The 15501-nt window shown below is 38.6% G+C and overlaps 1 protein-coding gene across 1 annotated transcript; it reads left to right on the top strand.

Annotated features, from left to right (window-relative positions):
- The first annotated feature begins 1050 nt into the window (after positions 1 to 1050).
- Positions 1051 to 15482, top strand: LOC148158192 (centrosomal protein of 104 kDa-like). The gene is made up of 12 exons (XM_088006832.1): positions 1051 to 1481; positions 1895 to 2011; positions 2501 to 2674; positions 3357 to 3495; positions 3870 to 3932; positions 6096 to 6178; positions 6773 to 6941; positions 10402 to 10557; positions 10669 to 10893; positions 11610 to 11825; positions 12839 to 13006; positions 15020 to 15482. The coding sequence occupies exons 2-12, from the start codon at positions 1899 to 1901 to the stop codon at positions 15200 to 15202; spliced, it is 1689 nt and encodes a 562-aa protein (XP_087862958.1). The 5' UTR covers positions 1051 to 1481; positions 1895 to 1898; the 3' UTR covers positions 15203 to 15482.
- The last annotated feature ends 19 nt before the right edge of the window (positions 15483 to 15501 follow it).

Genomic DNA, 15501 nt, shown 5'->3' with positions numbered 1-15501 from the left:
TAAGACAATGCACAAACTTACACCAGAAACTGCAGAACGACGGAGACATACATTCATTTACCTGACATAAATGGAAAGAAAGAAAGAAAGAAAAGCAAAGACGTGCAAAGACATCTTTGGAGAATTGCAAGGGCAAATCTGATTTGTTACTTCTGTGTAGAAAGTTTTATCCTCTTGTATTTAATTTATTCAAATAAGGCGTACCTTTGCTCCTCCAACCAGGAGCTATCTCTGACCCTCTCTCAAGCCAGAAACCCCTGCCGTGTTTACGGCCTTTCACAGATGAGTGTGAAAAGCTACAACTTCCACTGTATTGTTTTCCCACAGACAAAAGGCAGTTCAAACGATCCTAGCAAACCATCTGCTGTAACTACAGATAAATTAAAGGTCAAAGAGCCAGAATACATTACTAATTTCAAAACTACAATTAGGCCATTTGAATTAAGACATGTAAAGTTTTAAAACTAGCTTATTTTAAATTTATTTTCTCAACAGTCTCTACTTCAACACACCTGAGTCGAATAATGAGGTCGATCCCAGCACTCTGGAGAACTTGACTGCACTGAGGAGGTGATTCATCTATTGGATTCAAGTGTGTTGGACCAGGGAGACATCTAAGAGTTGCAGGACACCGGCCCTCGAGGACCAAGATTATGTATTTAGTAAAAACTTGTTACTTGTTTTGACATTAGACATGGACATCAGCACTTCATGTGCCTATTGATAACAGAATCGTTTTATATGCATTAGAAAACTATTATTTATAAGTTACTTGGAAAATAATCAGTCAATTCTATTTATAAAGCACCCTTCATACTAAAAGCAGTTTAAAGTGCTGTACAGATCAATAAAAACAAATTGGACACACAGTATTAAGTAGTTCATTATTTTTGATAGTGAAACATCAATGTGGTTGTGGAGAAGCCTTATCTGACGGTCAGCACTGAATTACCAGATTAAGAAAAACAAGTTAAATAAGAACCTTAGTAATATGAAAATTAAATTAGACATTATTGACATTGAGGAAGCAGAGCATATCTCCCGACTGTCTCATATAGTCGGGAGATATGCTCTGCTTCCTCATAATTTATTTTTCTTTGAAACAGTGTAAGTTGTATAATAGGATAAAGATTTCTTTCTTTTTTCTTTTTTTTTGTCTCGTAGTACACACTCCTTACCGGTTGGTGTCAGTAATGCTCACGTTACTTCTTTTTTTTGCCTACCGCCAATAGATCTCAAGAAGAAGTGCGAGTAGGAAGAAGAATCCTTTGAGGCTGACCTACTGCGCATGTGTGAAAAGCGTGTTGTCATCGGTGGTTATGGAGATGAGATGGGAGTGCGATCCTTTATTTACACGGTCATGTTGCTGGTAAGATGTCTCCAAAACCCCCAAAAGAAGGTCTTTATGCATCTAGCTGTGCGCTTACAACGAGTTGTGAATAAAGACTCGCGACTGTCCGTCTTATTCGCATTTTAGCCGGGTAAGTCTTCTGTACATTACAGGTAATGTTAGACTAGATGACGTTTGCTATGTTGCAGATGAAACAATTTTAACACGTTAAAGTAAGCGAAAACGTACCGTTTATTGTGTTTAACAATGTTATCTATAGCTAGTCTATGTTGCCTTCATGAAGAGAAATTATGCATGTAAATGTCACGTTTTGGTATGCAGCTGACAAGCTGGATACACTTTCCTGTCAACCCAGAAGTTGTCTTTCTTTTATATTTTCTAATGTATTTACACAATTATGAAATTAACTGAAATATGTTAATTATTTGAGCCCAACAGAATTGTTCAACCAACACTTTACACGTGCAGGTTTAGACTGTTTCTTGTTTATATTTTAGTAACTCCTTTGAACAACAATAAGCAAAATATCTTCGTGTCTGTCAGAGGAATGCCCAAGAAGACGGAATTCACTGCGGTCACCTCTTCAAGTCATGAGGATAATTTCAGTGCCAAGGAGCTGATGGTACATGCACCCACTGTCAGTGGTTGGAGATCCAGCAGGTAATTTAAACCGGGGGTCTCTTTTCAGAAACGTAGTTAATCTCTGATGTATTTTTCATTGAAGCAATGTAAGCCTTAAAGCATAAACCTTAGATTTTGATAGTGCGGTATGGGTTCAGAAACCTTGCTCATCTTTTGCTCCCTATGAAATAAAATTGGCCTTGACCTGCTATATCTATCTACTTTTAAAACGAGTTTTAACAGTACCTATATGTGTTAAAGGTAAATAAGAAATCTATTTTCTTGGTTTGATTGCTGAATAAAACCCCTTATGTCTACTATTTAAGATTTAGAACAATTAAAAGTAGATTCTGAATAGAGTTGTCCCTTATATATAAAGAGCGAAGAATAAAAGTACAGTTTTATTTCTTAAAAATATGTTGACATATGGTTTTATTATTTATATAATAGCATGTTGTTTTCTCAAGTTGCTCTTTAATCTACCTTTTAAACTGAGCCTAATATTTATATGTATCAAAATTTCTGCAGGCTGTGTTCGTATCCTCAGCACCTCACCCTTCAACTGGTGGAGAGATGTAGAATAAGAAAGTTGCAACTGCTGGCTCACCAGTACATGATCCCAGCCAAGGTTGAATTTCATGTTGGTGACAGCCTGCCTGAAGCCAGCCCTCCAGGCTTCCCTGGACAGTTTCACAGACTTGGGTAAGACCTCAGACTTTACCAGGCTTAATTCTGACAATTTTATTGCGCATGCACTATTTTTACATAGTTTGGAAGATTCCTGAATTTTGCAGTCCTTCTTTTTTCACTCAGACCATTTTCATGTTGAAATGCCAAAAATAAAATAAATAAATAAATAAACACACTAAAACTGGTGATTTTTGGAATTTCTACCAACAAAATAAAGGCACTAATGTCCATGAACTATTCTTTGAAGAATCTGCATTCATCACAGGTGATGCATTTGGCAAGTAGGTGTTAGATATTGTGCAATCGCACTGATCTAATTTAGTCCAGATGCAAAGAAACCTGTAAAATGGCCTTAAACACACTCTGAAAATCAAGAGCCCGTTTCAGCACTGCATGGTTTCAGGATTTACAGAACCAATTCCATGTTCCAATATGAATCATTTCTACTCAAAGTGTTATAAAAACTACTTAAAATTAAGTCTGGAAAAATATTATATGAAAACTGTGCGACCATTCAACCACAGTAAATGTGGATAATCACATCAGTATTACACGATGGTCACTCACTGGGAAATTCTAATGGATTTATTGATTGAATGATTGAGAAAAAAAATAAATAAATTGACATTTGTATTCTCCAGCACCTGCTCAAGGTATGATCTAATCTAAAATAACAGTTGCACTTTTTCAACAGGTATGTGTCTTTATCGGATAACGAGAAGACGGGCTTCAAAGCCCGGGAGCTGAAGTCGGTCCACGTTGATGCCATCGGAACATATCTGAGAATAACCCTCCACAGGAACCATGCCAACCGTTACAATCGCTACAATCAGGTAATCTGTTGGGGCATTTCTCCCAGATCAGAAACAAAGCTACTGGGGTTGCTTCAGGTTGGTTTTCATTTTGGTACATTTTTTTGCACAGTATCTTTTTCGTTTTTTTTTAAAAAAAAAAAAGACTGATTTACTGATCTTAACTGAAGTAGTTGAGGCCTGCAGTATTTAAGATTTTGCTTTTCTTTGAAACCTCAGTAACGAGTTAATAGAGTAATTTTGGGAGGTGGATCACTCCTGGGAAGATTCACTAGTTGTTCATGTTTCCTTCATTTGTGGAGAATGGTTCAATGTGTTTCATTTGAAGCCAAAATTCCCAAAAAATGACTTTTTAATTCTTCTCAAACTGATGTCAATAAATTTGACTTCTTCAGGTTGCACTGGTCGCCATTAACGTTCTGGGAGATCCTTTGGATAGCATCGCACATCACACAGGGGTAAGTGAACAGTCTCCTCATTTCTATCTGTGGTGAATTTACATTTGTACAACAGAAGGGGGGGATGTTGGACTGACTTTGGACTCACCATTGACTGGTAGGGCAGATTAAATAGATTTTTTTTTAAATACAACCTTAGACCAAACCCGTGACACATTTCAAATTTTAATTTTGCAATGTTAAGAAATCTTTCTTTCATACTTTATTGCATAACATTAACATAATGTTGGTCAGTTTAGCACTTTTTCTTTTTTTAACTTAACAGCAGAAGCCATTAAGTTTGAGATATTCCTTTTTTGTTTTCACAAGCTGAAATAGCTGCAGATAATTGACAGAATAAAGCAGGATGTTGGTGACGGGGACGCACCAACATCCTGCTCGCACGACCTATTCAAATGAGTTAATTTATAATTTTGGCTCAATTTTCAAAGTATTTATTGTCACATTGGTATAGGCATATATATATATATATATATATATATATATATATATATATATATATATACATATATATATAGTTAAGGCTCTGGCCCAACTAAACTCCACAAGTGCCCAAACTTATTTGTACAAGTGTTTATGTATGTCATCCGTGTAGTAATGAGACACAAAGAGAGGGCACTATGTAATCAAACAGGAGACCTTCAGTTGGTGAGTGTAATCAGATAGTCCTGCAGATTGATGGCTCCTGGAGGAGCGAGACTGCCTTAAAACACACACGCGCACGTACATGCAATAACACACAGAAACGCAAGGAAAGCGTGGACTCCCCTCGCACAGATTCCAGTGAACAAGTCGTGCATTGTTGCTTCTCTAATCCCGCTGAGCACCTTCATTACTGCAATGTTCTTGCCTGTTGGCCACAGCTGGGTCTCCTGGATCTGCTTTATGTTTGTTCTGGATGTTGAAACTGTGATGTAGATATGTAAAACGAGGATTATTTACTTCTTGGTTGAACTAAATTTGATTAAGAACATCTCATCTCTACCTTGTCTAATGTCAGCACTCCTTTCTTTAAGAGTGTTGAAGTATCATTATTTACAAAATAATGCAAAGTTGGCACTTAGAGCAACTTTGCATTAAAAGTGTCATTATTTATCGAATAACACATCATGACAACAGTCATAGACATTCATAAAGCTTCCTTCATGTTCATGACAGGTTATGTCATGTTTATGACTGTGTCACGTTAGTCTTACTCACTTCCCGTCCAAATAAAGTGTTACCAAAACGCCTTTGACACAGCAACACGCTCCTCTGCTTGACATTAAGCGATTGCAATCTTTTCCTTTATGTTCCTTCACACAAAACGGTGGCCTTCAAAAACTTGTAGGCAAGTGTCCACTTTGACTAGACCTGATGTCACTTAAGGCTTTACTGGAAAGTTCTTGTTCTAACTTTTTGTCTAGCCAGCAGGAAGTGCTGCATGACGATAAACTTTGTTCCATGTCATGACAGCAGCTGTTAAGCTGAGATATCGGAAACATTTCATCAAACGCTGGTTTGTTTGTATAATTATTAACTTTCAACGCATTTGAAGGACTGAGTAGGGATCTATGTGTGTGTTTATGTGTTCGCAGTAGTGTGTGTTCCAACAGAGCTTTTCAAAAATATTTTTATGCCACGAAGATTTTCTTATAAAACCACAAACTTCAGTTTATTTTGACCAAGATAAGGCAGTCCATAATTGCGCAGTGGAAGCAACAAAATGCATTGTTTTCAAAATTTGTTACAAATGCATGTAAAGCAAGAAAAGCGTCCCATTGAGTCGGTACTGTGCAAAACGTCTTTTTGATGTAGTTGGAGCATTTGAGTTTGCATTGGGAATCAGATTTTCCCATATAGAGTTTTATAATTTTTCCATTCAACATGCTCAGTCTGATTGAATGGAATGTCATGGTGTAACGTGAACGCCAATTTTCAAGTAATTCAACAAATTTTCTTTCAAGTAACTCAGCAAATTTTCAGTTGCATTTAGGGCTGAACTTTAATCCGTAAATACACCTTATGCATTAAATCCTGAGTTTGACACTCAGGGTTTGATCTAAACTCTTTGTTGGATTAAATTAGGGCTCTTTATGACGGGGAAAGCTCAAACTTTAGCCCTCCACTATACAGAAATGAGTGTGCAGCCAATCCACTTGTGTAATTTGTCCATCTGTTTAGCCCCAGCCAAGCAGAGACCAGCTGATTGAACTGTCCCTCAACAGTACCCAGCAGGAAGCTGCCCTGGACACGACTTTCATGGGGTGAGACTCGGCCGTTGAACCCTGGTTTCTTTGTTTTGTGACAATAACACAGTCCACCAAAACCATTCAGTCTGGGAGACAACCAGACCAGTAAGCCATTCAGGGTCACATACGTTTGAGGACAATGCAGATAGTTTTTTGTGCGAGGAAACAAAACCCATCTTTGAAATATATACAGATATACTTACTTCTTAGCATTTTAATCTGTGTAAATGATACAATTAGATTCTTTTTACATACTTTGATCAAGAATTGTACAGAAGCCTTCTGAGGATTGTGATACAAATAAAGTACAGAAAAAACATTTACATCAGAGCGCTGCAACAAGCAATCCTGTCAAATAGAGAATAATTTACTATATAAAATGATAAATACATTTTCTATGAGTACTCATGGTGTTGTTGCATGTCTTTGATCATAAATTTAATCTCTGCGGGATTACCGAGGCAATATTACCTGTGGAGATGCAACTTTTTATACAAGTGATCTCAGTCTTTTTTTTTAACATTCTTCACCAAAGTGCTATTAATTGATAATAACGTAAACTGAATTCCTACTCCAATCATGCATTTTCATGCTTTCTTTCACATTCAGCAAATGTTTATCAATCTCCCAATTTGATGATTTGGCCTTCGACATGTACCAGGACCCGGAGGTCGCTCACATCATTCGTCTCTTGGACCAAAAGAAGCAAGCCGTTGTCCGACAGGAGAACTTTGAGGAGGCCAAGAAGTTGAAGCAAGCCATCGCAGACCTTCAGAAGGTAGATTCAAAAACGTTTTATTCCCTTTACATTAAGTAGAAGAAGTATTCGTAATGCAGTCAGCATGGTAGGCATGAAATTCACAGAGTGTAAGAGCTTGGAGGGAAAATATCTTGACAGTAAAACAAAGATTTGAAAGAAAGCTGCAGGACATTTTTTTTTTTTTTTACAGAAAAGCAACACACTTTTACACTTCTTCACAGTAATATAACATTAGTATGATACAATTCTAACTTTATCCATTGATTCTGGATTGTTTTGATTGTTATAAATAGAATTTAGCAAATTAAAAGAAGCTTTTTTAGCTAACCAATAGGCAGTTTTTGTGAATAAGTAATTCTGTGTTTTTTCTCTCTCTTTTAGCTATTTGCATAGTCGTATAAACACACGCACACACACATGAGCACGTAGGTGTATAAACAGCTAAGGTTAAGGAAAGGACACACTAGGGAACGCCCTCTTTAGGGCATAGCTTAGATGGAGGCCTGCCAAAGGAATCAGAAACTGTTGCTAGGTCCCATTTGCCTTAAGGAAAGCATGGTGATGGGCCAATGCTGCATTTTGGTCTTAATAAATGAAATTGATGAATTCAACTCACTGACTCTTCAACCTCATAAACTATGGACCTAGCAGGAGAAAGGATAATCTCCAACACGGTGCGGAGCAACAGAATGAGGAAGAACAGCGGTGGAATAATCTGTGCTCCATTTACCTCTAGAAAATGATTTATAGAAAATCATTTTCACTGTCCAACTGCATCATTGTTATTGTTGTACGCCACAAAGACATCAGACCTTGGTGGTGCAACTTATGTTCTTGGACCAATAACAGAGTCCTAGTATTGCATTAAGCAACAGGTCAGAAAATTAAAACATGTTTTAAAGTAATAAATAAATCATTTATATCTACTTATTACCAGCTAGACCTTTTCACATCAACTCATTATGTTTTGTCTCCTCAAAATCTAAATTATTCTGCAACTTTGTCTCCATTTGTAACAGAAGCTGTTAAACATTGTTCAGATACCTGCTACAGTCCTCCTTTGTGTTCAGCGTTACCATGCAGACCATGAATTCTTAACGAGCTCGACAGCTGCTGTCAGGATACCTGGCCAGTGTGTGTCCGACTCCCAGTTGAAAGGCCTTTTGTAACCAGATAACACGCAGTCTTACAAGTACTAGTCGCTTGTTAGCATGGCACGTTAGCATTGTGGACACAAGTTAGTCATGCTGAAAATCCCCCGTCGTCACACCCTCATGACGTCGGAGTTATCCATTATGTAGCATCTAAGGATATATGAATAAAACACACAACAAACTGACTTGCTCCGTTTCATCCATCATCAAAAATTCAGTTTGCTATCACAGGAGCGTTTTTCAGAAATAAAACGATTACAAATGAAGAAGCGCAGAGATGTGTGTCTCCAGGAGTGACAGAACTCCTAAAATCTCAGACTCACTGAACGTTTTCTTCAGATGCATCTAGAACCGATCCTTCTTGTAGTGAGTGAGGCTTGAATGTAGACCTGTGAAGACCGTGTCGGCTGGCACCTCGTTAGCAACTTTATTCACCTCGAAGGAATTTCCATGCGCAGAAATTTCATGTCCAACTCACTGGAAGCTGTTGTCGAGTTTCCACACTGTAAGTCTCAAGGTTTTAATATCTGGCACTCCTGCTTCTTTTTTCTGAGCCAGGGCTGGAGTATCATCTGAGACATTTGAATTTAAGTTAGACATTAAAAAACGTAAGATGCATCGGACAGCTGAGCACAATCTAGTGACTTATTCCAATATAATGAATGGAAACTGTCTCAATACCTAAATTAAAAACTATTCCAGGACCAAGTAAGATGTAGAGCAAAACATACGATAAACGTTTTAGCGTCTATAAAAATGTACTCTACATCTTTTTGTTTAGTTATTGATCAAGTCCAGAGGAAGGGTGAACCAGTACAAGATTCTCAAAATGTGATAAATGCCCTTCATTAAAAATACCATAGTATTATGATGAATGCAAAAAAACCCCCCAAAAAACCTTACATTTAGGATAAATTGTTTCATTTAAAACTGAGGAGAAACAATTATTGCTAGTGCAGCTAATATAGTTCAACACTGATTATTGCAGTTTCATTAGTGGTATTTAAAACAGACTTATTCTGATACAGAGTATTTAGCTGGATATTTAGTCAGGCTGTCTGCTCAGGTAGCTAAGCTGCAATTGGCTGCTTAACAGACAAGCCACTCTGAAATGCAGTGAGAGTGACTGTCTGCATTTCCTACATGCTCATCCAGGAGGAGTGAATGCTGCAAGTCAATGACTTGATTTTTTTCTGTGTTTCCTTTTTACCAATTTGAATCATAAACTGAACTTGACTGCGTTGTTAAATAACCAGGATCCGTTGAAATTGATGCAGATTGGTTTGAATTGACTCTTTTTTTTGGTAAAGTGTTTAGAGATTGTATGTTATGAATTGACATACAATTCATAACAATTTATATATAAATTGAGTTAAATTGATTTACTTCTGTTTTTAAAACTGCAATCCCTAAAAAGAGTGACAAGTGGTGCTCCTTTTGTTTTCTTACCGTGACTTCTTTTGTTTTCTTGGCGGCTATTGAGACATACAATCATCTACATTTGTCTTTCTTATAAGCTAGGGGGAATTGTGGCATTCTTATTTCTTCCAGGTCACTGACAGCATGCAAGGGAAGATGGGGGAGGGGCACCAGTAGCACTCCTGTCGCTCCAGCACTCTTTCTGTCGTCTCATTAAAGGGATTTTTAAGCACTGGAAAAGTATTATGACCATTTTGATACCCGTTTCCAACCCACATGTGGTCCAGACCAGAAGATGTTAACACAATAATAGAAATACAATGTTGACTAGCAAAACAAAAGTGTTTCAAGCTGCATTAGGAAGAGAGAAAGGGGTACTTAAGCCCCTAATGATTTAAACCCTTGGAAGAAATGGGTTTAAAGTAAGATTTCTCCTGATGTTGATGGCGAGGAGTCCTTCCAGCCTCAAAGACATGTGACCAAAAATGCATAATACCTGCTAATAGTTGGTCAACAAATAAAAAACGGGTTTGGTTGATTCCATTGATTGTTGAGAAGGTCATTACTAAATTACTCAACATTACAAATGAAAGTAGATCAAATATGTTTTTTTTTAATTCCCTTCTTATATCGTTTTGCATTCATTAGACAGATTGCATTTCCTGTCAAAAAGAAATTTCTTGGTTGACTGAAAATAATTTTAAATCTAAATCCACCAGGGGTATCAATACTTTTGGGCTAAACTGTGTAGGCTTTAATTATGCTTTTTATAATGTCTAACTGTACAATGAAATAGTTATCCAATCTGAAACCAGTTGCATTGTATAAAAAACCGGCTCTCTTTATGAACTTTATAAACATGCTGGAAAAGATGCTTAGTCTCACGGTGGTTTGGGCTCTTCCAGGTTGGAGAGCGTTTGGCTCGATATGATGTGGAGAAGAAATGTGCGATTGAAAAGGAGAACTATGACCTGGCCAAGACGAAGAAGGAGCTCATGGACGAGTACAGGAAGAGCGTCTACCAACAGCTGGAAGTTCACAACCTGCTGGACATGACAATGGTCAGACTTAAGCAATTAACCAGCTACACAGTCGAGACCAGTGGATTGTGATGGGACACAGAGCTTTTAGAGTTTCCATAAACGATTCTGTCTCTTTCATGGTGTCATCAGATCACCAAGACCTCAAATTTGACCTCGGCTCATCGTCCTCCACCTCCTCTGCCTTCTCCTGCTGATGGTTCAGCCCCCACCAATCCCCTGTTGTCCACAGATGACATTAAGGATGGGAAGAAACTAAGTGCTCATAATCAGCAAACAGCCACACAGACTGTTGTACCCACACCTACCAGTCAGCCCGACAAGTTTGTCACCCCTGCTTCCCTCCCCAGCGTTAACGTAAGTATTTTTCCACATCGAAATTGTTGTTAGCCACATTGTTAATTAGCTTCTAGAAAAAAAATCCCCTATGAAACCATTTCCTAAGAGGATCAGTGTTTTCTTTAGAATAATCCAGCGGTGTTTTCTTCTTTACACACACATTCCTGTAAACATACCAAAGCTCAGAAGCACCTTTGGAACATGTCTCCTAACTAAACCTGAGCAGTGCTTGAACCCAGAGCACACGGGGAGATTATGACCAGCAGAGGCCTTTATGCTTTACTCACCACCTTCTAAGACCAGACCTGCTCAGGTTTGGGTTTCACTATTTAATTAAAAGCGTGCAACAGTTGGCTGACTCTGGCGGCTGCCAGCCTGGCCTCAAGGCAGTGCTTTGAGACTTTTGTTAAGCCGTAGGCTGCCAGTTGGCCCAGAGGCACAAAATGTAGAACTTTCTGGCTCGAGCTTTGGTTTATATCGAGGGAGGCAAACGGTCATTGTTGTTCGAATGTTGAATGATACTGAGTCTCTCCGGTGTTCAAACGTGAAAGTTGTTGTTTGCAGAGATTACATTTTGACCTTTTAAGCCTCCAGACAGACGGGCTTCTGAGAAATGCATTCGGTTTTAAAATATTTTCATTTTGTAGAAAATGAGGGACAAAAATCAAACGGTAAAATACTTTCAGGCATAACATTTCAGCTGAAATGTTTATGTTTTTGCTTTCTGTTGACAGGTCACCGGCGTGCCTTATGATGAGAGGCCCCTGCCGGCACTTCAGCGAAAAGATAGGGCAGTGGAAAGCATCCAGGCGCCATCAGCAGGGAACTCCCCTAAATCTGACATGTTAAGGTCTCCACGTGGTCCTGACCTGAGTGGAGAGCCAGAGCCCCTGACGGAGAAGGCTCTGAGAGAGGCCGGCCTTCCTGTTGAGGCCTTTGGAGAGAGCCTGGTAAGAACGTCATGAGTTCAGCCATGGGCTGATGTAACAGAAATTTCAGTGACCATTTTAGTTTTAGCTGATGAGAAAAACTTGCTTTGGTGTTTTTAAACCGCCCCCAGAATGGCACCTTGAAAGAATATTCAGATTTTGAGCTTTTCCAACTTTTATCACTTTTATCACTTGTGTGATTGACTAACACAAACTTGTGCGTAAGGTAAAGTAGGAAAGCAAGGAAAACATTTTGGCCAGCTGGAAAGTTTTTCAGGATTCCCTTGTATTTAGCTCTGTCCATGTTCCTCTCTGACCAGCTTGCTTGTTTCTGCTGAAATACATCCGAACGGCAGCATGCTGCCTTTTCAAAATGGGATATTGGAAGTTTTTACGGTGACAAAAGCTTAAGAGGTAATAGTTCTTACAAGGCTTCAGCTGGTTTTTGAAATCAGAATCAAGTTTTTACGGTCAAAGTTTGTACATGATGCTGATGCTGACATCAGCCCAATAACGATAAGACCTCTCCTGCCTTCTGGAATCATTCACATGAAGCTCTCATTAAAATGATTTCTGATTATAAAGGATGGGGAGCTTACTTATTAACGAGTACTTTTTTTTTGACACTTCTGTTTTGGTACTTTTAGGGCTTATGGTCCTAAACATTTGATTAGCTTGATGATCAAGCATACACTGCGTTTACAATCCAGCAACGTGATATGTAATTTTTTTTTTCTTTTCCATTTTAAGATTTTGATCCATGGTGTATGTAGTGCATTATAATCGATGTAAGAAAGATCCATAAAACGTGAAACATGAGAGAAATTTCAAAACATTGGGTGCTATCATTGCTTTGTGTTCTTTCTGGAGTTTCCTTGTTACCCATCAGCTGAATTTTTTGAATCATTCCCGTGAAGAAATGCATTTAATTTAAAATAAAGGGTACCGCTGTATGATGTGGTTGACGAAAAGCATATGTTTTATGGATAAGGTGCAGTGTATCAATGATATTAATGAGAAACATGCTTCCTCAGGTGGCTGGTGCATATTCTAAGACCTGGTGCTACAGAGAAGACGCGCTGCTTACTGTGCACAACAAACTTCTGGAAGTAAGCGCCGCAGCGCCCAAAGATGAGCTGAGAAACATGATCAGAGCGGCAGTCTTTCTGGTTAAGAAGGCCCTTCTGGATAAAGTTTCATCTGTGAGTCAATTTACTTTAAAGAAGATTGCTTTGATACAAAGTGCAACCCTGTTAAAAGACAGTGGATCATAGAAAAGGCCGTATCTTAACAGGCTGTATATTAATAGGAGGGCTACATTATTTGAATAGATTCCACACAATCATTTTTGCACAACAAAACAAAGTGCTGATTCGTTAATTGGCAAACTAAGTGCCAGTTTACGACTAAATGTATATAAAAATACTGAAATAATGTTACTTATTCAACATTAATAATTGTTAGAAATGCGCCTACTAGTATACTGGCCTTAGCAGCTCTAACCAGGTTCTAAAGTTCCCCAAAAACCCGGTCAGAAGGTGAGCCTGCCAGCAGTGCACACCAAAGGAAAACTGGATTCTGGAGCAGAGACCCCACCTCTGCTGTCTGCCATCTGTCTTTCCCCTCCCTCCTTTTTCTAACTCCGCGTGGCAAAGATGAGAGTCGCCGGATCGGTCATGCTCCACAAGCGGCTGCTGGTGGATTTGTTGGGCAGGACGCAGTATTATAAAGCCTCTATAAGACAGGAGAGGGGGGCAAAAAGATGATACTAGATTACGAGAGATTATAAGATAAACGTTATGTCATTAAAGACATTTTTCAGTTCTTTAAGAAGCTCTAAAAAGAACTGGTTATTGTTGAAAACATACTTGTGTATTGGTTGAAGTAGCTACTTCTGCCTTTACGCTGGGACTGGACAATAAATCAATAACAATACATATCGCGTCAGACACCTGATCAATATCAATCGATAATATATCCAATAATTTCACTGAACTCCGTTTCAGAAACGCACAGCATTCTGGGGGATGTAGGCAGAGGACAGGCTTTAGCCACTCAACGTCTCATGGCTTATAAACGTGAGTGGCATCAAATAACTGGCTTGCTCTTTGGTTACCTAGCAACAACCTGATGAGTAACTTGAGCAGCAGCTGATTCAGGTTTCGCACCATGCCGCATAACTGCTTAAAAAAAAAAAAGCTGTGGAGTGAAAGGAGAAAATGTGTACAGCAGCTCCAGAGGAAACTGGAAAAAACAGGAAGAGTCACATTGCCAGTTTGGCGGCAATTCAGGTATTTAAGACGGAAAATTAATCAATAATTATTGATTTCAACTGATGGAAAACACTTACGTTGTGGTATATTTTTCAGCTGTATCGTTCAGCCCTACTTTGCACTATAAACAGTGACGTTCTTGCAGAACAATGCCACTTAGCAGGAATAATGGGGGAGTGTAGTTTTTATAGGAAAATATTAAAATAGAGACAGAGTTTTAAGAAATGCTGTTTGCATTTCTGGGTTGTTAAACATTCTGTAATATTTTTTTTTCCCAACCCAAGGCAAGTCACTGTAATGCTAATTTTTTTTTGCAATAAATTCCATAACTTCTTGGTTTAAGCATCACATTGTCGGGAAAAGGCTTTATGCACATTCATGCCGTCAACATACTTTCTGTGCCACATGCAAAACATTTCACACAAGCTGCTTTGTTAAAAGCAGGAAATTTGACGAGCTTGACTTTGTATCCATTCTGTGGAAGCTGATTCCAGTTTTTCATGGTGACGTAAAGGGCGGTGTAAGTATAATTGCACTGATTTATTTCACACTGATCCAGAAAACGCCTTTAAAGATCAATGAAAAGTCTTTTTCTTACGCACACTGCTGTCCCTGATACTATTCTGATTCTTTGGTTGGCCATTTCCATATAATATTTCAGTAATTTTTTATTTCTAAATCTGCAGTGTGAATCGACATTAAAAAGCAGAGAAATGTTGAATTTATAGTCATTATTTAAATGCTTAGTTGCCTTTTTTCTTTTCATTTTCCTTCCTTTTAAGCTTTTATTAAATAAATAAATACCAAACACAGCTGTAAAATATTTAACTTATTTCAAGTTAATAATTCTTTAAGACATCTAGTTTTTCTGTGTCGTTACCAGGTGATTTTTAAAAATAGCTCACAAAGTTTTAAGCCTAACCTGTGTAGTTCACGCCTCAGGTTTTTCACGCCTCGCTGAAGCTGCTCCGGTTGATGCTGAGCCAGCTGATCCCAGCTCTGGGCCTCGGCCGGGTTGAGGTGACCCACTGCTTGGAGCAGACCTTACCTAATTTGCTGACGAGGACGGGAGACTCCCCTAACCGTCTACGGGCGGCTGCCATCGCCCTCATACTGGTAACATGACACTCCAAGTGAAGAGTTTGTTTGGGGGTTGGTATTTTGCATCTATGGAGCCTGTTGGTCTATCTGCTCCGTATCTGTATTTTTCAAGCCCAAGTTGTTTTCTGTTTTCATTCATACATACCAAAGTCAAACGTCATATTTGTCAATTCCTGACAAATATGGAAATGACAAACACCAGGCATTTCCTTGTGCTTCCAGAACACAAGGAAATGGAAAGGATAACTTGTGTGACTGATGGGCAGACTTTCCGCTTGCAGCTTGCTAACCGTAGTCGGCTAAATCTGTTTCTCCTGGAAGCA

Source organism: Poecilia mexicana, unplaced genomic scaffold, assembly GCF_051168715.1.
Source record: "Poecilia mexicana isolate PSO_F unplaced genomic scaffold, ASM5116871v1 scaffold_7, whole genome shotgun sequence".
NCBI classification, from domain to species: domain Eukaryota; kingdom Metazoa; phylum Chordata; class Actinopteri; order Cyprinodontiformes; family Poeciliidae; genus Poecilia; species Poecilia mexicana.
The sequence above is the reverse complement of the archived record's forward strand: the minus strand, read 5'-3'. Positions and strand labels throughout refer to the sequence as shown.